The following is a 25,659-nucleotide window of genomic DNA, read 5'->3' as shown; positions in this document are numbered from 1 at the left end:
CACGCTCACTCAACTAACAACTATTATCTCAGAAAGTCGTCACTCAACTTTGAGTATTGTTTTATTTTATTAATAATATACAAGGTAATTACAATCCCATAGTTTTATTGAACAAAAACACCAGCCCCGAACAAACGATTCTTCTTTTTCTTGTTGTCATCGGTCTATATAATAGGATCAATTACCATGGCAAAGATGACATCTTTCAAGTTATTTTTGGAAAAAGTATAAGCATCTTCATCTTTATACATGAACTCAACAACTCTTGTAAGATTAATTATAGGCATGAGCAAAACTCTTGGTACAATAGCCACATCCACTTTGAAATATTCTTCATTCAAATCATTCCAATAATTTTGTATTATGTTTCTTATTTGTGTGTGTGCTTCTTCCTTCGTAACACCATATTCTTTCATATAACATTCAATACTTGAAGCTGCATCTCCTCTTTTTTGTTCTTCCTAACATGAATTTTTTTTTAAAAATTAATCAAATGATTGCACACAATCAGTCAAACTATGTGTCAAGTCAAACAACATCATATAAATTGAGACATAAGGAGTGTATATATATATATATATATATATATATATATATATATATTATACCTCATGTGATGAAAGATCATTGAGTAATCTCATAATGAGAGAAGAAGCAACAAGTATTGGAGGTTGAGTTGCTATCCAATCAAATGCATCTTTAATTAGTTGCCACCTTTCCCATTGCTAACCAAGAAGTAGTTGCTAGTAATAGGTGGAATTCCATTCTTCATATATTGCTCCATTTTTGGTATTTTCTTCTCATGATACCATTTTGCCTCTTGAAAGTAAGCCCTCAACACCTTTTTCATCTAAAAATAAATAATAGCAAAAAATTAAAAATCGACGAACAAATTATTTTTTTTAGAAATATTAAAAAATGTAATTACTTAGAATTGAACTCAAGTATTTTTTGAGACTTGAAATAATTCTATCACTCGACCACACATTTGTCAACTCTTTCTCAATTTCATCATAAGTATCTAGAAGATCACGGTAAAGAATCTTCATATATGATGGTAATTGTTCTGAAGCATCAATATTCCACCTACATATATATAAAATAGCAATTATAATTAAAAATGTTGTAAGCTATATATATATATATATATATATATATAAACAAACATAATTATTACCTTTCAATTGCCCTTGTGAATAGTGTAAGTTCATTTAGTGTCCCATATATATCATATGTGTCATCAATAATACAAATGATGTATAAAATTTGTGTTAATACTTTCCTTGCAACGCTATACTGAGGCTCAAAATAGACACCTAAACTCCAGAAGTAAGTCTCTACCAATCTGTCTCTTATATAAGGTAATGCATTCACAAGTTCCAATTCTTTCCACCACCTACAATTGGACAATATTTGCTTTAAATTGATATATCATATTTTATATTATAAGTGCGAAGCTCCAAGATGTAAAGTTGAATTACCATTTTATCCCTATACTAAATAAAAATGTTATATTCATATTCTTTGATTATTTTATTTTAAAAAAATATTGAGCAGTAAACTTTTTTTACTATTAATGACTTGAGAATATTTGAACAGTTATGAAAATTAAATAATCTAAACGTTAAAGAAAATGGAGAGACAAACATTAGTTAATGAGAGCAATTAGGTAGAGATTTCAGTTGCACATTAACCAAAATATAGTAGCATTACCTCTACATTGCTAGAATCTTAAAAGTTGTAGATTTCAATACATTGAATCCCATAGTTAATATATGTTATTTTCAATGATAAATACGTGAAAAGAAGCTAAAGAGACTAATTAATCATTTGAAGTGAAAGTATAATATAAAGCCAAGAATAATTTTCATTTCCCTCAAGTCCCCCTCTCCATTTTTATGGGCTCTAAAGAAGAGTATATCATTTCTCTGAGCAGTTTTTTCTCAATCAATGTCAAAGTTAAAGGCTATTAAAATACGCTATGAACGTTGTTGGATTCGTCAAAGAAATTTCTTAGTGCAGAGGAGCATTAGTTTTTTTCAGTTGAAGAATATACTCATGGCACTTATTATTTTATTTACTTGCTAGAGCTTAATATGTGCAGCACAACATTGATTTTGCGGTAAAAGATCTCTATATATTCCTGGTTTTACACATATTTCATTAACGTAGCACATAATGTTTCACTTTCTCATTTAAACATTGTAATTGTACTTTAGTTAGTTATTTTACTTTATAAGATTATGTGGGTAGATTGATATACCTTTCATTTACTTTTTATCGGAAAGGAGATATCTCGTAGAAGTTTGATTAATTAGTAATGTTGGTAATTGTTGATATTCCTATCAAATGAATGATGATTGGCGGAGCCTCTTTATAAAAAAAATTTCAAGTAAACACCATAAATTAAAGGAAAACTAGAGTATTAAATGATCTACCTTCAAGATATATATTTTATAAAGATAAATCATCTTCCTAATTAGAGTTGACTGAATTTAAAAATTAAGTTACAAAGAATGATAGGCTTTGTACATCAAGATTTCTATTTTAATTTTTTGTTAAAGTAGATATCTATAATTTTATGATTGCTAAATGCTTATTTGTTTACCACATAAATTGCTCTATGCAGTACAAAACATCTTCAAAGAAGAGCAAGAAAATAAATAAATAATGGTATTTGCAAATAGTTTTTTAGATTTTGGATCTTAGAATCAAAACACCATATAGGATACTTATCAATTTTAAGAACATGTAATTTGTATTTTCTATTTTATAACACATAATATAACTTTAAAATATTGTTTATATATTGTCTTCACAAAAATATTTTTATTTATATGGCCATACGCGCGTCGCGCGTACCTAGAAACTAGTAAAATAATAAACAACAATAATATACCTAGCTTAGTTCACACAATGAGGTCTAGAGAGGGTAGAGTGTACATAGACACCTTACCTCTACCTTAGAAGGTGAGATAGAGAGGTTGTGATCACAAAAACAGTCTAGAATGGAAGTATAAGATACAATAGATAGTAACAGAAATAGTAGTACTACAACAAAATAATATTACAAACGGACTACACGAAATAATAGATAGTAACAGAAAAAATTAATGATAATTGCGCGTAACCAACTACATGCCTAGTGATATCAGATAGCTCCTTTTTATGCAATATTTGCAAGATGTTGAAGTCTAATTTGGCAACGTTTAGTAAGACTTGATTGTGATTTTGATTTTGTTGGTAAAATGATATGTATTTCTTTGTTTCTACCCTCACAATGCCATCTTTAATTGGAAACTTGAGTGCATTAGTGATTTGTTGTGCAAGTTGGGAGTTGCTCAATTTAGGCAAACTTAGTTTCAATTGAGTAATGGTAAAATTTAGTGCTTCATCAAGAATTTATTCTCCATGTACCCTGAATTGTGCTACCTCATATAAGCTCAACATTCCTTGCACATCCTTAACCAATTCTTCCTTGAAATTTCCTTGGTCATTAGTGAACTTCTTAAATGCATCTGCTTCAAATTATATTATATATATATATATATTATGAGCAAGGAAAAAAGGTACTAATTATAAGTGGATTTTTTTTCCTGGTGTTTGGTTAGTAAGAAGAAAATATCTATTATCCTACAAGCATTTAGGTATAATATGAGAACATACTATGATACCGGACGTGAATCCGATCCTCACCTTTTAGCAAGGATGCATACTTTGAGTGTGGGTCAAGATTAGGTCTTAGGTCGAGGTAGGAATCAGGTTCTGGGTTTGATCATGGGTCAAGATAAGGGGTTAGGAGTTAGGTCCTGGGTTGGGGTCGTGGGTCAGGAGTCATGCATGGACCCAAATCCTGACTCCTGACTCCTGACCCCGACCTTAACCCAAGAGTCAGAGTCCAATCTTGAGTTGAGATAGGGTGGCATGTCACGAGTCCAAGTTGAATCTTGGGCCTCAAGGGGGGGTCGGATGGTGAGGTTGAAAGAAAAAAAATGATTTTTTTTCTAAATTTGAATGATACTTACCACATGAGACACAATAACCTTGTTGCCTAAGTAATCGAAAGCATAGAGCAATAGCATGAAGATCACCAATCCAATATTCTTCATAATGAGTGTACATGTAACTCAATGATTCATCAATCTCACTTTCAAAATGATAAGCTAAGCCAAGACATTGAATTGTGTTGATGGGTTCAAGTTTTTCCAAAGAATTTGAAGGAGTCATCACTAGCATATTTCTCACTTCTTTTAGGACTTCATGTTTCTTCTCTTCCTCATTGGCTCCCTATTTGAGAATTAATATATATGTTAATCATGATCATATGAATTTATTTAGTATATTGATGGTATACAAAATATTTATTTATTTACTTACGGGGAGATCAACATAGGCAAGAAAATGGTCTCCCCAAACATTAGGATGATGATTGCCAGAGCGACGTGTAGTTATAACCTCATGATCCACCGCAACGGTTTGTGTGCACAACAACATTTTTCACAAAGAGTTATAAAAGTTGTTTGGTAAAGGAAATATATGAACCAAAATTTGAACAAACATGAGTTGGGTCAAAAACTTTGTATAGAGAAAAGTATAATGCATATTAAATTGACAATATTGTGGAGAAAAGTATAACCAAACAGTAGTATAATGCATATTAAAAATTAAAATAATAAAATAGGGCAGACCTCATAATGATGTCAAATTAAAGTTTTTTCCAACTTACAAATTAATACACTGAAAACATGATGACTCCATTCCTATTTATAATTTTAAAAAAAGATTTAGAACATGTGGAGATATTGATGATGATTTAGAGGTTTTACAAATTGATAATATTGTGGGCTCAAGCCTTTGTGAAATACTTTCTCCGTCTATTTTTAATTTTTTATTATATATTAAGAATAATGTCTATTTTTACTTGTTCGGTTAGGAAAATTAAGACATAATTCATCAGTTAATTTCTAACTTATCTTTATTATTAACTATAGTCATTTTTTAAAGCGTTAAATTTATTACATTTTAAGAAATTATCATTTTATTTATTGCTCCTTAAAAAATATGCCAAGTCAACTTTTACTACACACTACTCTTTTAATTATTTTTATTTGTCTAGATTATATTATATATATCCTTGAAAAATAATGATTTATATGAAATTTTATCATAATATTCATGTTAATTAAAATTTAGTTTTAAGTCTGAAAAAATAATATAAAAGATAAGTAATGAATAAAAGGGGATAACATATTTTTCTAAAATCTTGATATGTGCGCTAAAAGTGAAAATACTAAAAAGATATTTGTTAATAAATTTATTTTAAGAAAATCGATGAAAATGCTTTAATTAGTAGTTCGATTAACCTTTTTTTTTTTACTAATTTTAAATCGAATCATTTTGAAATTCTCATCTTTTGTATTCTTGACGTGTTGCATCGGATGATTATAGCAATTTAATAAATATATGACACATATTTTTATTAATATGGTTATTATTAAATCATAATTAATTAATATATATTATCACCTTAATTATCATTAAACTGTGATAAGTTAGTAGGGTTTGATGTAAACACCTCATATGAATAATTGAAAACTATAATACAACTAACGTAAATAAGTTAAATTAATTTTACTAATAACATAAAAATAGAGGAAATAATATTTATGCTCCGAAGGAGCGTCAAATTCTGACAACCCAAGTCCATGACACATATTGCTTGTTTTGGTCCAACAAGGCTCATCGATTTGTCCAATAGGGCCAATTATTATTAAGTTTAAAAGTACGTGTACGGTGTGAACTTATGTTATGTTTCATAAAGCTCATAATTTCTCTCTCTATTCGATGAGGAATTCATTAAATTTGTGTTATGTTTTATACAACTCTTCAATTTCTCTCTTTATTCGATGAGGAATTCATTGTACCGCTTTTTAATTAGAAGTTTGTCAACCTAAAAATTTGTCAGTTTTCTTCGTGACCCGCCCTCCGTCATAAACATCACATTTAAACTTTATTTTGTTTAGCCATTAGTCCATTCCTAATTGCGACTTTAGCTACTTGTCGTGCCAACAAGTAAAAGCTTTTGGACCGTCAGTTCTAATTTTAATTTTTATGGTGTCTGATTAAGCACTTTTAGCCTATAATTGCTTCAAAAATACATGTTTGATCCTTTTACTTATGAATAATCACATATTTTAGAATGATTATTTGTTAAAGTTACCATTTTTTTTTAATATTAAGCTGGTACTATTACTTCATATTTAAGGTTAGTTAATATACACAATTCTAAATAAAATATATTTCCTACATAATGGGACTATAAGCATACATTTTAATTAATTAAAAATTAAATGTATTAAGCATATATTATAAAAACTAAAATTAATAATTATCTATAACTAACGGAGCTTGTATGGTCCACCGGTATATTATTCAACCAATTTAATTTAATAAAAAGGTCCCCTAATACAATATATTCAACCCATTTAATTTAATAAAAGGTCCCCTTACACAATATAACTCATTTAATTTACGTAGTTCAGATCTCTTATTCAATTTATTTGATTAGGGAAAACTACATAATTACACGACTTAACATAACATATCTCTAAATTACGAAAACCATCTTTTTCTTTCTCTCTCTTAGCATCCCGATACATCTCTCACCTCTATCATATACATTGCAACTTTGTTTGTGTACAAGGTATCTGATACAAATGTTATTATTGATACATAACCCTGATTATTTCAAACCTAAATTAGTGTGAATCTGGTTTATAGTTATGTATCATTTATTATGTATCGAGCGAAGGACCAATGTATCCGCGAGTTCTAAAATATTTGGGATTATTATAATTTGGAAAAGTTTTGAAATAGCTGTAATTATCACTCAAATTGTTGGGGTTTCTATACTTTATACTTCTGGTTATGAACAAGGATAGTTCAGACAGTGATTTGGACAGAGGCTGGCCAAGTTGTTGGGCCTGAGGCTAAATCACAAAGAGGCCCAAGAAGCAGATAGTCTAACAATAGATTTGCTTGAGATTCAGATTAAGCGAGAAGCCACGTGACAATGGGATAAAAGGATTGTAGTTTGCATCTTTACACTTTGTTTGGATGGTTGTTACCTGTTGTATCATATTATTAGTTTAAATACAATGTTTTAATTGTTACTTAGATTTTATTGTTTAAATCTATCATTAGGTAATAACCAAACGACTCATTTTGTGCAACAATCGAATTTGTGTGATCGCGTCGTTATCTTAATATGTTCTTCTCATTGTCTTTACTTATTATTTAATATAATTCTATTTTATCCTTTACCCTACTTTTTCACAGTAGCTCCACCTCATACCCTAATTTTCTTGCAGGTTTATCATCAAATTATGTATGTGTGATATTATGTAACAACAAAGAACGATACAATCTATATTCAAATATTGTATTCACTAAGACAATACAGTATGATACAATACAACACAATAGTTGATACAATTATGAAACAATACGTAACAACCATCCAAACAAATTAAAGTGTTAGGAATCATGCATATTGTGGAGTAAAGAATCTGATTTTTCTCATTTTCATTCTCCAAGTGAGTGTTTGGCCATCTGAAAAAAAAAATGTTTTTAAAGTGAAAAATGATAAATGTTAATAATAAATAGATAGAGTTACCTTCTTTTTTTTTATTATTTGGTACACTATTCTCTCTGATAATACTTAAATAGGAATTACAGTAATGTTGATATTAGATATATTCTAAAATACTTAAAAGAGTTTATTAATTTAATTGTGAGCCTTAATTAGGCCTGTTTGAAGGAGTTTTGCCTTGCTGTTTTGAGAATAGTTTTGTCAGCTACAACAAAATATGCCATTCCAGCAGCTGTTGAGACAATAAGAGCTTTAGCAGTTGGATTCAGATAGGTTCTTGCCCATGGTAACATCTTCCCAATAGCAAACTGTATATTTCATAAACATTTGAGACATTATATGTTCGGTACGACGAAAAATATTCGCAAAATAATAACTCATTTTCTAGTGTTTGGTAAACATTTTCCAACCACAATAACAACATATATATCCTAATATATTGATGGGGTTTCGGGAGGGTATTAGTGCATACGCAATCTTCTTTCTATCTTGTGAAACTGTTTTCGAAAGACAGATTTTTATCTCAACTGAAGCATACCAAAAACAAAATTGAGAGGAAATATAGTAGTAAAAATGTAATATTAAAATAAAGGAGATTAGAGGGAACAGTAGCAACAACAGATAATATCACTAGTAAAAAAATTACTATTTTCCCATTGATATATTGGTTGAATTAGTGAGAAAAAAAAATTTAATTGTTATTCTCAATATTTCAACAAGAATCTATTTTCCTAGTGAACTAGTTCAACGGAAATAGAATTAAAAAATAATCATATTCTATAACACAAAAAATTCAATGATGCACGGTGGAAAAAATCTTTATTTCTAGTAGTCTATGTCATGGTAACCAAATAAAAGAAACATATAATAATAAAATTGAAAAATAAGATAACAAAATAGTAATAACAATAATACTAACAAGAGAAATTGAACAATACTCGACTATCTACTACCCTAATCCTCGACCAATATTAAAGTACCATTTTCTACTAAAAGTAAAAACACCAACGCTCGATTACCTACTACACTTAAAATGTATATATAGTGTAAATCTTACTGTTGGAATGGCAGTAGCAACAGATGCAACAACTGCTGCTTTTGCTCCTGCAACTACTCCTTCTGCATTTACAATCATTTTTTAAAAAAATAATAAATAAATCATCAAATAATAAAAAAATCAATTTTTTTTTGTTGAGGTACAAGCAATAAAGGGGAAAGTACCATGAGAGCAACGCTTAGCCATAGCTAGTTTTTGATCCATTGAAGCCAAACTCACATTCTTGGCCATTTTAATTTTGTATAAAAAAAATTATACGAATAATAATAATAATGCTTCTTAATTAATCAAGAAATTGATGATTTTGTGAGTGAAGTAAGAATGAATGTTTATTTATAGGCATTTTGGACAAAAATGTTTGATGGTTTTGTCTAATTTCCAATGTCCCAAGTCACATGTTTTTAGAATAAAGTTATTTTATATTATTATATTGTGACTTTTAGAATAAAGTTCTTTATATTATTATATTTTAAGTTTTGGTAGTATTATAAATTAGTGTAATTGTAGATTATCTAAGTTCTTGCTGTGGTCGGTTCATTAGATTTTTATTTGTCGGTACATGAATCTATGGTTTTAAAAAAAGCTCAATACGTTACCGATTCTTAAATTTGTTAGAATATTTTATTTAAATGCTCAAACTTTTAATAAAGCTAAGTATTCCCAACTAAACACTTACGATTCAAAATTTGAATTTTTTCATATATGTTCTCATTCTACTGTAAAGTAGTTAAATTAATCGCGTAAAATAAGTTATTTTCTTTAGTTATATGTATTTGCCTCAATAGTCGTAAAGTAAAAGCTCAAATGCTTTTTTACTTGATATTGATATGTATAATTAAATGATTGGACATATATTATGTGATTAATCTAACTATATAATAGATAAATGAAAACGCACATAGTGATTAACATAAAGAATTAAATAGTTTAAATCCTCATAATATAAATGACTTTCATCGTATCAAATTCACGAATAGGTGAAAGTTTGGACTTTGGAGAGTGCAGTATGTGCAAGTGGTTAAGGGAGTCTAGGATAAAAAGCACTTCCAAAAGCCGAAAGCCAAAAGCCCAAAACAATGGGTAAGGACAGTCTTTTTAAGCACTGTGGGATCAGATAATGTTTGGTAAAAAAGAAAATACTTCTTCCGTCTTAATTTATATGACATTATTTGATTTGATATAATTTAATAATATTAAGGAGTAAGTAATTTCTGTTCACAGTGTAGCAAACTAAGATTTAATTTAGAAACTATATGAAAGCCTTGCTAGTTATCCTTTCATTAAATCTTTCTGGGACAAAATCAATTAAAGGGTATTTTACTTTACTCCATACATGAAAAATACTATTTTGTCTCCTTTTTCAAGAATCTCTTTCACAGTTCCATTGCAACACAAAATTAAACAAACAAAACATAAATGAAGAGGGGTTGACTACCATGTATACTACTACAATTTGGAATATGAAATTCACTTAGATTTTCCTTTATTTGAAGGCCCTTTTGTTGATGTTTTCTTGTAAGGTGACTTCCTTGCCTTCAATTTGTTATCGGTTGACGATGACTTCCCTCCTTGGCTTCTTCCTTTCTTATCTTTTTTCACATTGTACATGTTTACAGCCTACAGTATAAGGTGAAAAATTTGCACTAATTAGCACGTAGAAATCTCGGAGGATGAAATGATAAGAGATGTGTACATATGCATATGTTATACCTTTTGCACATTGAGTATCTCATGGGAGTTCTTGGCCATGAATTTGTTTAGGACCTTTTCGGTTTGTTGTCTCTCTAAGGATCCCATTCCTGATCCTTCTGCAACTGGTAGGAACTGGTTGTAGATAGGAGTGAAGTGGACTTAGACATGTACAATCAGGTCAGAACTAAGCAAAGTTATGTATGTAGTTTTTGTAGTACATACCTTTCGATACTTCTTGTCATGTTTTGGGGGCTTTTCACCAGGCAACTTCTTGTCAAATTTTCCGCCACTAGCTGTTGCATTTGCTGCCATTCCAGCGACATTTCCGAGTTCATCCTTGCTAATTTTCCTTGATGCAGCTTGTGATCCTGTTATAGGCAGTGCTGTGGCAGCAAGCTGAATGTGACTGCAAAGCAAGAAATGGAGTGTGAGGCACATGTTTTTCACTGACATGGCCAACTAATGTATGCTAATACACCATAGTGAGGAATTTTAAGAAGTCGAGGGCAAGAAGCAGAAAGAGGGCATTGCCAAATCAGCCACAAAGAGAACTCACAAACAAAAAAACTTGCCTTGTTTTGATTCGTTCACTAATGTTGTGAATTCTCTTTGGATCAACTCACAAAACAAACACTAAGATTTGCTGGAATCGATTGGAAAAGATTAGGTGACTAGACATACTTTTGGGGTAAATTAAAGAAGCTTTCAACAGGATCTACGTTTTTCTCCACCATTGACTACGCATTCTTGTTTAAGAGATAATAATTTCATGCAGAGGCTTAAAGCTCTGTAACTTATAACTTATAAGTCATGAAAAATCCTCTCCTTCTAGAGTGATGATAAACTTAGTCACTGTTGCATCCAATATAATTTGAGAAAACATTAAACAAATAGCAAAACGACAAATATGTTAAGGATTTGTAAGCACTTGGAATAAGTACAAGGAGGTTCTCTCTTTGGGGGAGTAAAAATTTTAACCACCGCGCTTATCAAGACAAATGACATCGGACATAACAGAATAAGAAAAAGGTAGATGCGAACTTCAAGCGGAATTTAGCAACTGATACAAACAAGGCATGATGGTTTTCCTGAATGAAATCTGCTAACCAATTCAACAGCTAGTCTAAACTGGATTTTTTTTAAAATGGATTTGATACATGAGCAAAAAAACTAATAAATCCCTCATAGATGGCAGGAATTATTAAAGAATAAAAACGTTTTGGCAGAAAAACATGAGAAGTTTAGAAGAACAAGACCTTGGCAAGGCACCAGCTTTTGCTGCTTCCTTCAAGTTACTATATCGGTTTTTCTCTTGTTTTTCTACTCTTTTCTTCTTTTCTTCTTGTCTCTTAGCAAAAGGATCTTGGCCAGGCTCTGAAAAAACAAACAGGGAGAAGACATTCAGAACAATAACAAAATGCTAATGCAGATATGTTCTTCCCTTCATTGACAAAGTTAAGTTGCTTTCCTATAGTTATCATCATGAGGACTTGATTGATATAAGAGAGTATAATCAAAATCACTATCCATTGAGAACTAAAATACTGAACTTCGACTTCAAGACATACATTTATTTTAGGATCTTATGACCCTTTGAATCCTATCATTCAAAATCCTTTCAGTTCAGAGCTTGAGACATATAAGAAAAATTGAGTATTGCAGAAATCGAGAATGAAAATTCTCTATTTACCATCAGTTGCCTTGGCATCAATGATTGGCACATCTTTGTCATCATTTACACGATCGTAGCCATGTCTGCGCTTCCATGAACCAGTTTGGTCATCAAACACCACCTTGTCTTTCTTACGTTTTTGTATACCTGAAAGACAATTTTTCCAAAAATTAAGAACACAATGAAGGTCATTTGAATCAAGAATTATCTATTCTAAAACCCACAAACTAATGGTACCTTTCTTCTTGGCAAACACTTCCCATTTTGTTGGAGGTTTAGGCCTTGGAAGCTGAAACAATCAAATCATAATTAGCACTAAAAGGAGCTGACAGATTTAACAGACAAGGCCACTGTAAAGATCTCTTTTACACTATGCATATCTAGAAGATAGGGGGCGGGAGGCATCATAAGCATCCTATATAACAAAACTTCAATAACAGGATCGGTGAAAGAAATTCCTTAAAGTATGAAATCAACAAACTTAGGATCAGAAAATATAATAAATGTTACTACATCGACCATAGTACTATAACTTCAGGAAGAAACAAATAAACTAGTTAAGTCATCAGGAGAATCGGCAAACTAATTTCTTGCCACATAATTTCTCACATCTATTTCAATCACAACCACATAACTTCTCAAATTATGAAGGTAAAAATCTTCGTAAGCACTTTGCCCCTGTGCTCACATTAGTAAATTGCATTATCATAGATTATGCTGCATATCAGATTCAATTCACATTTGAAGCTAGAGTCACATAAATTCCCAAAAGATATAATGAGATTCTACTATTCTTTATCAGAAACAGAAAACCTATTCAGGCAAAGGAGTTAACAAACAAAGATCTCATTGGAAAATCTGATCCTTTCGATGTATTATATGTACGCCCTCTATGAGACAGAATGAAGAAGAGCAAAACAATTGTAAGTTATTCATCTGTTTCCATGGAGAAGTTTCTTTAATTCATTTGATCAAGTTAAGATTAAAGTAACTTTCTTTCTTTCAGAACAACAACATGAACCCAATTTGGAATGCGCCACAATAGAAAACAAATCAGTTGTTTCAAATACCATGAATGTAGGAAAAATGAGTTTGTTGTTGCAAATACATGTTCTACCACTACTCTTGGAATTGATAAGAAAAACACACAATTCTTGCGCAAAAAATAGAAATGAGGTCTTACAGGCTTCTCTCTAGGCAATCTCGTAGTTGGTTGAGGCAACTGGACTAGAGGACCATCAGGGCTTTCTGTTGAAGGTAAGTTGAAGAGAGCATCTGCAATAGCTTGCACTAACTTGGTCCCCTCCTGTAGACACTCCTTCACCAACGCCTCCCTACATATTTAGAACAAGAATATATGCTGAATAAAGGAAATCCGTTGAGTGTTCTTATCATTGTAACTTAGTCAAAACATCAAATTGAGCTAACATTGTTAATTGTGAGCTAGTTCCCTATCCCCATGAGTTAAACTATAAAGACAACTTTTTCTTGAATCAAGTAACATAACTAAAAATAGCAACAGAACTTACGCAAAAGTTGTCCAAATACCGGAAGAGAATACTGCAAATACTTCCCAAGTTTCCACCTTTTTTCCAGTAACAAAAAAATCATAGACAACACAATACATGTTAAAGAAGGGTACTTTTCAAGAATGTAGCTAACCAGTTCAATCCAACTAGCTAGGTATCACTTAAACAGACACTTTACTTCCATCTACCATATCCTCAGCCCAGGGATATTTTATTCTTTTGACAATTTCCTACAATTTCAGGTCTACCCCTTCACCCCAAGATAACTCTGTTACCTCATAAATCAAAAACAACAACATAATTAGAGCAAAAATCACCCAAATAGTTGAAGACAATACTCTAAAATCCTTCCAAGGTTCCATCTTTTCGAGTTAGCAAAAAACAAGCACAGTAATTTCCAAGAACACAGCTAGGTATCACTTAACACATACACTTCACTTTAATCTATTATATTCTTAGCTAAATCTGCACTAATTCCCATAAGACTTTTCAATCTTTTTGACAATTCCCTGCGGTTTTAAGCTACCCCTTTACCCCAATAGACATTAACAACACAGTCTGATAAAAAATCATCCAAAATAGGAAGAGAATACACTAAAGATTCCACCTTTTTGAGCAGAAATCAACACAACAGTACATGTTAAAGAAGGGTACTTTTCAAGAAACTCAAACCTGGAAGAAGGTGTAGATGCAAAGCTGTGATGTGGGTATGAAGCCATAAGATTACCCACATCCAATTCATATGATTCTTGAGCCATCTCCATTTTTTTCGTCTGGTTTGTTTACTGCAGAAAACCTTACGGAGAGTGGCGAGAAGGGTTTAAGGATTTGGGGGCTGGGTTTTTATGTATAAAATGCAAATAGGTCAAACCTAATAGCCCCTTTGTACTACTCCCTCCGTTCAATTTACGTGACACTATTTTAATTTTAAAAATTTCAGTTTTGGTAAGAATTGATGTCTTAGATTGGAGCTCTAGTTATGGATAGTAAACGTATGAATCCGGAACAGCTAGGGTCTACGAAAAAAAATTCGATGAAATAAATTAGTATGATTTAAATACATAGTTATAGTATTATATAAAAGAAATTTACATTCTCTAATTAAAGAATTGTTATATAAAACTTAAATAAATTCAATAGAAGTATGTATAATTTTTATATATCGAATTAGTTAAACAAAATAATTTTCTATTGTTGGTATTTCAGAATTTGGATTATAAAATATAATACTAAAATTACATACTTATGTACACAATTTGCATATAAGAAAAATATCACTCTATTTGTCTCGGATAATGTGACATTGTTTGAATTTCGGTACCCTTTATTTAGAGTCCAATAGATCAATTAAGTTGTCTAAATCTGTTCCTTATCTGTTGCTCTGTAGCTACCTTCCTCGCTTCGTCTTTGGCTTTAAGAGTTGTGAATCAAATAATATAATTTTAAAAGTGAATTCAGATAGAAAAACATTATTTTATTTTATTTTAAATGTATTTGAAACTATTGAAAGATCGTACAAGTCAATAATAATAGGCAATTCAAAATATTTATAAAAAAGTTACGATAAAAAAATAAATTATATTGATTATTAGTTTAATTAATATTTTATTTGTAATTCGACTAAATATAATTAGATTAGGGGTCCAAACAAGTCCATCTAACATTAATGCATATGAATGAATGTATTATTAGAATAAAACATGTTCTCCTTTTAGTTTTAAGAAAACAAAGTAGAGTAGCAATTATATATCTTGAAACTACTAGTTAATACTTATTGAAATTTACTACACGGTCTAAATGTCTTTAATAAGTATTTTTTGTTGATCACGTCTTATAAAGATCATTTAATCAAATAGCAAATAAGACTAATTCGAAGAGGCTCATATACAGAACAACACGAAATAATACTCGAGACGGCATGCCCTTCCTTCGACCTATGATAACATATGAAACAAAAAAGAATCCACATGAATTCAAACTAAGTGAATTGGAGTGGTCAATACGACAGCTCCTCCCTAAATCAAAGGTCTCAGTTTCGGGCCTTAGATATGGAAAAATCTTTGATAGAAAGCGCTTACCATTAACGGGCCTTATGTGACGCAAATCTAAATTAGTCATGCACCAATACAGATATCGAACACCCGGGAAACCAAAAAATAGAAATGTTAATATGAAAGTTATATAAACCTCAATAAAAAGCCAAAGCTCAAAATACTAGCATTCTTTACACAAAAACAAAGCATCTTTCCACTAAGAACAAGCAACAAACTTTAACTACAAACATAGAACTGTTCAAAATTAACAAAACTGAGAAAGGTTATACTTCCAGGAAGTCATCAATCTGAACTGGAACCCGAGCTTGAACATCGATGAGGTCATCACCAACGTGTTTTTGGAGAACGGAGACAAGAAAAACTGGATGAATCTTGCTTTCAGTTGGTAGTTCAAGCTTATACGCCACTGACTCGATTTTTTCAAGAACTCTGAAGGGTCCATAGTACCTGGATGAGAGTTTATACACGCTCCGCGTAGCTACTGAAGTCTTGCAATAAGCTTGTAACTTGAGGTATACCAAATCACCAGTAACAAATTCCCTTTCTCTATGCTTAGAATCATAAATAGTCTTCATCCGATTCAGTGCTGCTGCAATATTCTCCCTTGCATCCTTAACAACATGATCTCGAGCTAGCAACAGTTGTTCCACTGACTCTAGTTTCGCTGTGCCTGAGACGTATGGAGTTAAAAAAGGTGGTTTCTTTCCATAAACAGCTTCAAACGGAGTCATTTTGGTTGTGAAATGAAGACTCATATTATAGCAGAATTCTGCCCAAGACAACCAGTTTGACCAACCTTTCGGATGAGAACCAGAGAAGTATCTTAAATACATCTCTAATGTTTTATTCACCACCTCAGTTTGGCCATCAGTTTGAGTGTGGTATCTCGAACTAAAGTTAAACTCAGTTCCATTAAGACGAAAAAGCTCATTCTGGAATGCATTTGCAAAGATTGGATCACTGTCACATACAATGGACCTTGGCATCCCGTGTAGGCGACAAATTTGATCAAACAGAACCTGTGCAATATCTTCAGCAGAACAAGGATGTGACAGAGCAACAAAGTGAGCATACTTAGATAAGCAATCCACAACAACCAGAATAGTTGTTTTTCCCTTCGAACTTGGAAGTTCATCAATGAAATACATCGATATGTCCTCCCAAATTCGATTAGGAATAGGAAGATGCTGAAGAACAACAGCTGGAGAAAGATTCTTGACTATATGTTTTTGACAAACATCACACTCACGAATAAATCGTTGAACCTCTTTCCTCAACCCCTTGAAATAAAAGTTTGCCTGAATACGATGAAGTGTCTTATGAAAACCTTCATGCTTGCACCCATGGAATTGTTCAATGATCACCTTCAACGAGGGAGATTCCTCGTCAAGATAAATTCTCCCTTTGAAATACAACAATCCATCTCGAAAACTCCAGGAACCAATAGTTTCACCATGTTGTACTACGCGAACCAAATTTTGGATTTTGGGGCTAGTCAAATGTTCTTCCTGGATTCTTTCTAGCCACCCTGGAACTAATAAAGAAAAGGCCTTCAAACTACTGTCAACATCAGAATTCCTTAGGGAAAGCGCGTCAGCCATATCCACTATACTTTCTTTCCCTTTCTTGCGTTCGATAACAAAGTCAAATCCCATGAGCATTCGCGTAAGAGAATCAGATATCTTTTCATAATGTTGAATGAATTTCCTGTAATAACCACAAACTCCCTCAAAGCTTTAGGAGCTGTTGGTTTTGGCCAATTCGCGATAGCTTTAATTTTTTCCGGATCCACTGTAACACCATTTTTGATACAACATGACCAAGGTAATTGGCCGCCCTCAGGGAAAAAAGACTGTTTTGGGGGGTTGACGAACAACTTATGAGTTCGTACAAGTGAAAAGACAGATTTCAAATGATTTAAATGATCCTCATGACACTTACTATAAACTAAAACTTCATCACAGAAACCAAAACGAATTTTCGGAGATGATCTTTGAGTACCTCATTGATAAGAGACTCAAAGGCAGATGAAGCATTTGTAACGTCACATAACATCACCAAGAACTCATAATGTCCATAACGTGTCCTAAAACCTGCTTCGTCAGCATCAGTAGGATGAACTCTCGTCTGGTGATCGGTTGGGAGTAGATACAACTTAGAGAAAACTTGTGCCCCATGCAACTCGTCTAGTAGTTCGTCAATAACAGAAACAGGGAATTTGTCCTTGATTGTCACTTGATTTAAGGCGCGATAATCAACACAGATCCTCATTTCCAAATGTGGCCCGTTCTTAGACCCTATGAAAACAGAAAATAACTACTAAAGCTACTTGAAACTTCAACAAGCCAAAAATCAAAATATATTTTTTGTTGAATTTGATATATCCATTAAAGAAGATAGCAGTCTTACCTATACAAAAATAGACGTAACTTCAAAATTTGAAGAAAAACGTTGCACACTAAAAGCAACAAACTCGATCTACGAACAAAAAAGGCAATCCAGTGCACTATGCGCGAATCAGGGTAGGAGCCGGACCACAAGGATCTCTGTTTCCACAGCTAAAACAAGAGATGAATCTAGGATTTCTAGAATATGGTGCAACACACAACCTTAGCCTGCATTTCTGCAAGCCGCTGTTTCCACAACTCGAACCAAAGGCAAATCTAGCATTTCTAGAACATGAGTGCACTACTAATAAAAAAAATTTAAAAAGAATTAAGCGAACCAAGTGTATCATTTAGTCTTCTTATAGTCAACAAATAATATTATACTAATTTTAGAAAATTTATGCATAAAATATTAGTTTTACGGAGAGATCATGGGTTCACGCTTCCGTTATTTTGGCTTGTTGGTCACATGAAGGTCTATCTATCCCTTTCAAACTTGCTCTGCAAACAACTATTCTGATTGAAAATGTAAATAGGTAAAACTTTAGAGCCCCTTGCGATATATTTTTCCATCTTTTTTTTTTGTTTTTTATTTTACCTTCATGGGATGGTTAGTTCATTTATTTTTACTTTTAATCTTTTGTCGATAATAGTTTTGGTAGCTCTTTTACGTTTATGATTGAAAAATATATTAACCAAATTATACAAACAAAAAGTTGCCCTTACAAATCCCATTTTGACTTTGCCATCTATGGTGTAACAATAATACGTTAATATTTCTAATGAGTTTTTGTCACAACAAATAATACGTGCAATATATATGATTTTTGAAATAAAAACCAAAGACGTTATGAAGTGTGTCATTTTATTTTTTAAATTCTACTATATTATTTAACAATCCCAGACGAGGAACTACATTTTCATTTTTTGTTCATTTCAATTTTCTGTCCGGTTGGTGCATAGGTTCAAAATTCCGGAGAGTATGAGTCCGTCCCCTCTACCCTCCTCCCAACCTAAGTAACAAGCTCTGCTCGGGGCAGAAACTTGCAGCAGGGTTCGAAACCCCAACTTGTACGGTATCCACACATCACATGCCACGTCGAAATCACACACACACAAAAGGAAAGGAGGGGGGGGGGGGGGGGGGAGGGGAGTCTGATCATGTCTAGAAAGAGGATTCTATTAGTCCAAAAATGAGTCAAGATTCTTGAAAATGGCAGATACATAGTTTCTCTCTAAATTTGTGCCAGTGATATGAAGGAAGCCATTGTCCACTAATCTTTTGATGTGATGACCAACAATCCCAATGCACCTATCAATATATACTGCAATAAGAAGAAAGGAAAAAAAGAGTCTTAACATTCGAATTTCATTGCACCTAGATAGTTAACCTTATAAAACACTTTACTGCATAATGTAAAAGCAGAATTAGAAGTTTGATAGACAACAAACCTTGATAATAGGTTTTTCAGTCATGATTATCGTTACCCAACCAACATAAGGCAAGAACCTGAAATTAACAAGCAAGTAGTTCAGCATACAAGGAACAAATAGGTTACACACAAAGGGGGGCTGAATACAACAACATATTCTGTATATTCTCACAAGTGGGGTCTGGGGAGGGTGGGGTGTACGTAGTCCTTACCCCTACCTTTGTGAGGTAGAGAGGTTGTTTCCGATAGACACTCGCCTCAAGACAACATTTTCCAGAACAGGTTTGAAAGTTATGATGGAAATATTGAAGAAAGAAAAGTACTGACAATAAAAGTAGTACTACAAAAAGAATGAAAAAAGGAGAGATAGAGGAGTGACAACTTCAATTCTTTCTCAAGTGTCAACAGGTTCATGGAACTCCCCTAGCATGGAAATAGTGGCATAAAAAATGATAACTTCTGTTACATGGAGAGTTTTCCAACAGAAAACGATTAACAATATGAATTCCGCAAATTTATAATGGATTAGTTGTTGGAGTTTGCAATATTGCATAGAGTAGAACCGAAAGGAAGTGGTGCATATTCAAATAAGATAAAGCATAGAAGGGAATGAGCACCAAGTCCGCCAACAAACGCAACACCACTGGAAGACCTAACAATTGCTGATAGGTCTCTTCACCAGAGGACCTCAAGAAATGAGAAACCAAATATCTAAAGAGCAGATCTAACTGTCAACTCACCCAACAGCTCTCCCCATGATGTGATGACGTTGCAGCCAGAGTTGACCTTGAGCATATAGAAGTCTGTCATCACCAAAGTTGTTGTCTCCTAAAGATATGAATCATAAACAAGAAAGAAAATTAATAGTCATCATTGAGGACTAAGAACCATAAACCTTGCTTAACAATAATTAGGGGACAAGCAAGTAACAGAAGGCTTTTTCAGTTGATAAGTACCAACAAACAGAGCAGAGAGATTATTGTCTGAAGTAAACTTTTTCATTAGATGGAAAACTATGAAATGATTGATGTTCACCTTATGAATTGTAATATATTTATGATAAGCCGATTTTCAATGCAGAGAGAGAGAGAGAGAGAGAGAGAGGAAGGGATCTATACAACACATCCTTGACTTCTACCTAATATGCATCATAAAATTACCTTTTGTAAGGACGTTAACTTCTCCAGTGTCTTTGCGCTCGTGAACCTACAAGGGTAAACATAAAGAAATAATGGTGGTTTAGTTTACCCAAGAAGAAGAAAAAGTGGGCAGACAGCAAATGTAGGATGCAACCAAAATTAGTTAAGTACAGGAAACACGTGCCTTCTTATCATATCATTATTCAACAATATTTTAATTCATGTTCTCTTTTCATTCAGAGGGTTGGTAGTTGGGTTGGGTTTGGAAGTAAATACAACAAAGTTGTATTACAAATTGAATTATCACGTGCAGATAATGATACAGGAAGTTGCTGATAATATTAGTGAAATGTATTGTCTATTCTCGGTTAGACTCATCAGCAGTATATGACTCCAGAATTAACTTTTTACATATGTACTTCTCTCAATTATCAAGGAAGAGAGAAATGGCAAATCATCAGTCAGGCTCCAAACCGAGCCTACTCTGATTGGTTGCATACCCTAAATCTAGTTAAGGAAAGAGGGTCATTCTATCACCTTAGTCACTTCAGAATGTGCTTTCATTTATCAGTCCCTTAAATCCTTCTTTTCCTCGACAAATATTGATAATTAATTGCCCATTCCTTGTTTTACTACCAGTGCACAGAAACATTAGATGCAGGCAACCAAGTTATTATAATCAAGCACAACCAGATGAAAGCAAATTTGGTATAGAGAGAAAACTTCCCAGCATACCTTTATTACTCGATGAACAATTGGAATTTCACGTCCCTGTGCAACAAAAAAAATGCCATCAGCATTAGTAAATTTCGAAGTCAATATAAATGACAGTATAAATTTCAGCTAGATGATTTTGACAGATTGAAGTCCAATCAATAAAATAGATACTACTAGTATTTATGAGCAAAACTAAATGGGGTCTATTCAATGAAACATTTTATTTCCTTGTGTCAATCTTGGACTATTAGACCAAGTCCTTTTTTTTGGTTGGGGGTGGGGGGAGATTGAGGCCATTTGTTTCAAGAGCTTATATCACACTTAGGATTCTATAATCTTCTCAAATGATGGTTGCCAAATTTTTTTTATTATCTATTGATTTAGGTCTATAGACTATCACATCCTATTTGATGATTTCTTCCTAGCATCAGATGACTAATTTTCCATCCATCCCATTCCTCGACAAAGATTTCAATATTGATTTCATTAACTTATTCCATAGTGCATGCTAGCAAATCTAAAATGAAATAAGTAGAAGTCTCTCGTCACTCGTCAGTTAGGCTTTTAGATGAGGTGGTTCACTCAATATAACATGATATCATAGTAAAACTGAGCTCCTGCATTGAAGTCTCACCCCCAGAAAAAAACATGTTCACGCACTTAACTCAAGAGAAAAGATTCTACATGTAAAGGTGAAGCATACCTAAATGAATATATATATTTACCCACCTCTAATAAACCTTTATACAAGTTGGGTTACACAATTCAGCATACTGTACATCAAGACCAATTCTATCAATTGTATTCCTTCTAGAGCTCTGTACCCACCCCCCACCCCTGCCAAAACAAATTGATTATTAGCAAAATGATATGTGCCTAATCCTGTTGCTGTGGACGAAATAGAATTGTGGAAAGGTGCCAAGCTGTTTCTATGGAAACATAAATAACTTCCAAGTAACTCCCAAGTAATTGGCATTGGCAAAGCTGAGAATACAAAGAAATATTCTCAAAAGCTAAAGTAACTCGAGCAGAAAACAGGTAAAACAGAAGATGCTGGTAAAAACTACTTACGTCAACATTAAACACAACAATTTCTCCCGCACGAATAGGATCCTTACTCATATGCAAGAAAAGAATGTCACCCTGCAAGAAAGTAGACGATGCTTTCAGTAATACAAAGTCGAAAGAGCAACTAACACTCCACTTAAAGAAGTATTTCTACTTCTCACTATAGTGAAAACGAAAAGAAAAGGAATTCAGGAGAGTTCTCAGTTTTCTCCTTGATAGTAAGAAAGACACCAGGATCATACTGTCACTGACACATGAAAGGCGTCCTTTGCACAACATCAGATATAGCCATATAGGAAGGCTCATTATTTATTTCAAATAATAACAAGTTGCTACTGAAACCCTGAAGTCTATTCAGCAATAAGCCAAACACAAGAAGATATATCTAGCATAAATTATGCACATTTAGATGATATACAAGATAGTTAAACCACAAACTTTTTTAATCTTATTTTGACTCCCTTTCTTTAGTTTCATATCCTAATATCCTCTAATATTTAACCTCTGGTAAAGAATCTTTAGCAAAGGATAAAGAAACAGAGTAGCATGGAGCAAAAGAAGTAGAAACAAGTCCAGCTACAGCTTGCTGTTATCCGTTTGTTTAGATGCCCTCTCCCATCCCCAACTCCTCCTTTTTTTCCTTGTGAACAAGTTTCTTTAGCTCACCCTTTTAAAGCCAGGTTCCATACTTCCGGAAAGCACAACCACCACAGGTGACTCGCTGCCAGTTACACACATCAACGCTTTCCATATTATAAGTGCTGATGTAACAATCATCCCTGAAAGTGATTATGTGAAGAAGGGTCAGAATAAAGAATATTAACTTATACAAAGTAAAGAACAAAATCCATGAACTTTCAGTTTCATACTTCTTCACATAACAAAAGAATTGAATATAGATTTCACATTTCATAATGAACTTTTTTTTTGCGAGCGAGGGGTAGAGAAAGATTTCAGAAAAAATCTGCATGCAAGGCTGTTCAGTGTTTGTTTGAAAAAATTGTATAACTCAGTTCGAATATCAATTCTTTCAAGAAGTGTGGGGTTGAACTGATTTGCCAAAAAAAGAAGAAGCGCTCTAACGAATTTGAAACTATGGTTTTCAAATTGTTCAAGGACTCTGATACTCTATTCTTCAAACAAAAATTAAGAAGTCAATTCTGAGTTGAAAGATTTGAAAAATTGAGTCTGAAATTATTTCCCAAAGTAGTCAACTTTCATTTGGCAAAAAAGTAGCTAAAACTAACACTTCTTGAAAAGTTTGTAAACTAAATTTCAAGTTCAATTCTTCAAATCAATGCCAACTAGATATTCCCTCTATCCCAAACTAGAAGTCCAACTATTTTCTAGCTCGTATAATCCAGAACAAAGCCCAAGCTAGACACTAAATCATTGAGAAGAGGATAGGCATTCACTTCAGCTCGCATCTGCATTAGTTCCATACTTGCACTGTTGCACATTTAATTATTTGAGAAGATGATTTTCTAAGCTAATCACTTTTTTCTATGGGCAATGTTAAGTTTCATTGTATCCTTACACGGAGATATAATTCAACCATGTCATTCACAATTAAGTTATTTCTTGCTTTTTAATGCCAAAAAAACGACTAATATGCATAAAACAATTCTCTCTTTTTGCTAACATTGACTAGAACAGATATCTTGATTTGGGGATAAATCTTTCAGCTTTATAACATAAAATATGTGAACCTATAGGTAATAAGTTAATAAGACAACACAGCTATTTCATGCTCTATAATTCACCTCGAGGCAATGAGTACAAAGTTGGATACTTCATTTCATATTATTTCAATAATTATATAAGAAGAATAAGGTATAGGATTTATTGTACCCTAGTTCTGAGCAAACTTTACAACCCAAACAAGCAATAGTTCAAGACACACTTAGCAACCACATAAATGCCACCTAACAATGAGCCACTTCATCTTAACTTCCATGTGATGTCTCAGACAAGCTTAAAGACCAATTGGACTTGGTCATTGGCCTTGAACAGAGCTCAACAATCTTAAGAAAACATCTAAATTTTGTTTCTTTGGTACTAAAAGCAAACACTATAAATTTAAAATACACCATGAAACAATCCGCCTTTGATGTTTGCATCTAGGTAAGCTGCCTACAACACACCCTTTAGGGGTGCGACCCTTCCCCGAACCCTGCGTAAATGCAACACACTAGGCTGTGCCTTTTTACCAGGAAACAATCAAGACCAAAAAAAATACTTATCCTCACAAAAAACAACCTAGTTTAAACTCAACCAAACACCTAAAGAGAATTTTTTTTTGAAAAAACCTCAGCTTCCCTAGTCTAAAATCCCAACTAATTCATCAAAAAATCCAAATCCCGGGAAAATGAAGGCTTTCCAGAAGTTAACAATCAGCAAAAAAGCAGTCAATTCATTCTGAATACTGAATCCATCAAAACGGGTCAACCCAAATGGGTCCATCAATTGATAGGTCCAAAACCCGAAAAAATCATCAAAAACCCCAAATCCATGAAAAAATGAAGGTTTTCCAGAATCTATCACTTAACATCCAGCAAAAAGCCAGTCAATTCATTCTGTCTACTGAATCCATCAAAACGGGTCAACCCAAATGGGTCACAATAGATACAGCAGCACAAGTGATTGATCAATTGATAAGTCCAAAAACACACAGAACTGAATCAAAAAAATAATAATCAAACAATCCATATATATACACAAGCTCAATGAATTGAATTGAAACAAAAGGACAAAAGATGAACACGAACCAAGACTGATTGCTTGAGTTACGAGTTGTCTGAACTGAATTGACTTTATCGAATCGATTTGCTCTCCGATCCATCCCATTTTTGCGTCTCTCTGTTTTCTTCTCTGTTTCTCCTTTTGGTCTGAAATCAAGAAATCTTGGGGGCACAAAAGTGAAAGGGCTTTTCGACCTATATGGTGAAACTTTTGGGCCGAGTTTTGAATTTTAGTAAGTAATGGGGCTTTTTTGAAATCTTTATTTGGACGTGCATTTTATTTTATTTATTTAATTAAAAATATATATATTAAGTGGAAAACTTATTTTTTTTAAATAATCGAAAGATTATTCCAAGATACGATCGAATAAAAGGAAAAAAGAATGGTGTATTGGATTCGAAATAAATTTAGATTGAAATGATGAAACGTTATAGTAAGTGCTTTTTAATTTAATGAGTCTTATGTAATGCGAATCTAAATTACTCAAGTTAAGTGGAAAACGAAAATAAATACATTAT

At 32.7% G+C, this 25,659-nt stretch overlaps 3 protein-coding genes and 1 pseudogene across 3 annotated transcripts; all 4 read right to left on the bottom strand.

Annotated features, from left to right (window-relative positions):
* Positions 1-39: 39 nt before the first annotated feature.
* Positions 40-4,494, bottom strand: LOC125811557 (terpene synthase 17-like; annotated as a pseudogene).
* Positions 4,495-7,803: 3,309 nt separating this feature from the next.
* On the bottom strand, positions 7,804-8,955 carry LOC125811581 (early nodulin-93-like). Its single transcript, XM_049491101.1, has 3 exons — positions 8,873-8,955; positions 8,709-8,770; positions 7,804-7,959 (listed from the first exon to the last, which is right to left on the bottom strand). The coding sequence occupies exons 1-3, from the start codon at positions 8,937-8,939 to the stop codon at positions 7,804-7,806; spliced, it is 285 nt and encodes a 94-aa protein (XP_049347058.1). The 5' UTR covers positions 8,940-8,955.
* A 1,051-nt stretch (positions 8,956-10,006) lies between these two features.
* On the bottom strand, positions 10,007-14,447 carry LOC125811567 (ribosome biogenesis regulatory protein homolog). The gene is made up of 8 exons (XM_049491078.1): positions 14,274-14,447; positions 13,256-13,406; positions 12,310-12,361; positions 12,091-12,219; positions 11,657-11,774; positions 10,623-10,806; positions 10,419-10,532; positions 10,007-10,325 (listed from the first exon to the last, which is right to left on the bottom strand). The coding sequence occupies exons 1-8, from the start codon at positions 14,363-14,365 to the stop codon at positions 10,176-10,178; spliced, it is 990 nt and encodes a 329-aa protein (XP_049347035.1). The 5' UTR covers positions 14,366-14,447; the 3' UTR covers positions 10,007-10,175.
* Positions 14,448-19,204: 4,757 nt separating this feature from the next.
* On the bottom strand, positions 19,205-25,356 carry LOC125811574 (uncharacterized). Its single transcript, XM_049491088.1, has 8 exons — positions 25,168-25,356; positions 23,066-23,178; positions 22,403-22,474; positions 21,350-21,385; positions 20,636-20,681; positions 20,216-20,303; positions 19,495-19,552; positions 19,205-19,367 (listed from the first exon to the last, which is right to left on the bottom strand). Exons 1-8 carry the CDS (start codon positions 25,244-25,246, stop codon positions 19,317-19,319), a joined length of 543 nt encoding a protein of 180 aa, XP_049347045.1. The 5' UTR covers positions 25,247-25,356; the 3' UTR covers positions 19,205-19,316.
* Between the last annotated feature and the right edge of the window lie 303 nt (positions 25,357-25,659).

The sequence above is a fragment of the Solanum verrucosum genome, unplaced genomic scaffold (genome assembly GCF_900185275.1).
Source record: "Solanum verrucosum unplaced genomic scaffold, falcon-dt-bn FXZP01000238.1, whole genome shotgun sequence".
Lineage (NCBI taxonomy): Eukaryota > Viridiplantae > Streptophyta > Magnoliopsida > Solanales > Solanaceae > Solanum > Solanum verrucosum.
Note: the sequence above shows the minus strand (reverse complement) of the source record. Positions and strands in the feature narration are given on the sequence as shown.

Coding starts and splice junctions, on each gene's coding strand:
- LOC125811581 (XM_049491101.1), bottom strand. CDS start 8,939: ATGGCCAAGAATGTGAGTTTGGCTTCAATGGATCAAAAACTAGCTATG. Junction 8,771..8,872: donor GGCTAAGCGTTGCTCTCATG/GTACTTTCCCCT, acceptor TTGTAAATGCAG/AAGGAGTAGTTGCAGGAGCA. Junction 7,960..8,708: donor TTGCTACTGCCATTCCAACA/GTAAGATTTACA, acceptor TGAAATATACAG/TTTGCTATTGGGAAGATGTT.
- LOC125811567 (XM_049491078.1), bottom strand. CDS start 14,365: ATGGAGATGGCTCAAGAATCATATGAATTGGATGTGGGTAATCTTATG. Junction 11,775..12,090: donor TGATGCCAAGGCAACTGATG/GTAAATAGAGAA, acceptor TTGTTTTTTCAG/AGCCTGGCCAAGATCCTTTT. Junction 10,807..11,656: donor AAAGCTGGTGCCTTGCCAAG/GTCTTGTTCTTC, acceptor CTTGCTTTGCAG/TCACATTCAGCTTGCTGCCA.
- LOC125811574 (XM_049491088.1), bottom strand. CDS start 25,246: ATGGGATGGATCGGAGAGCAAATCGATTCGATAAAGTCAATTCAGTTC. Junction 19,553..20,215: donor ATCATGGGGAGAGCTGTTGG/GTGAGTTGACAG, acceptor TGTTAATTTCAG/GTTCTTGCCTTATGTTGGTT. Junction 19,368..19,494: donor CTGAAAAACCTATTATCAAG/GTTTGTTGTCTA, acceptor TTCTTATTGCAG/TATATATTGATAGGTGCATT.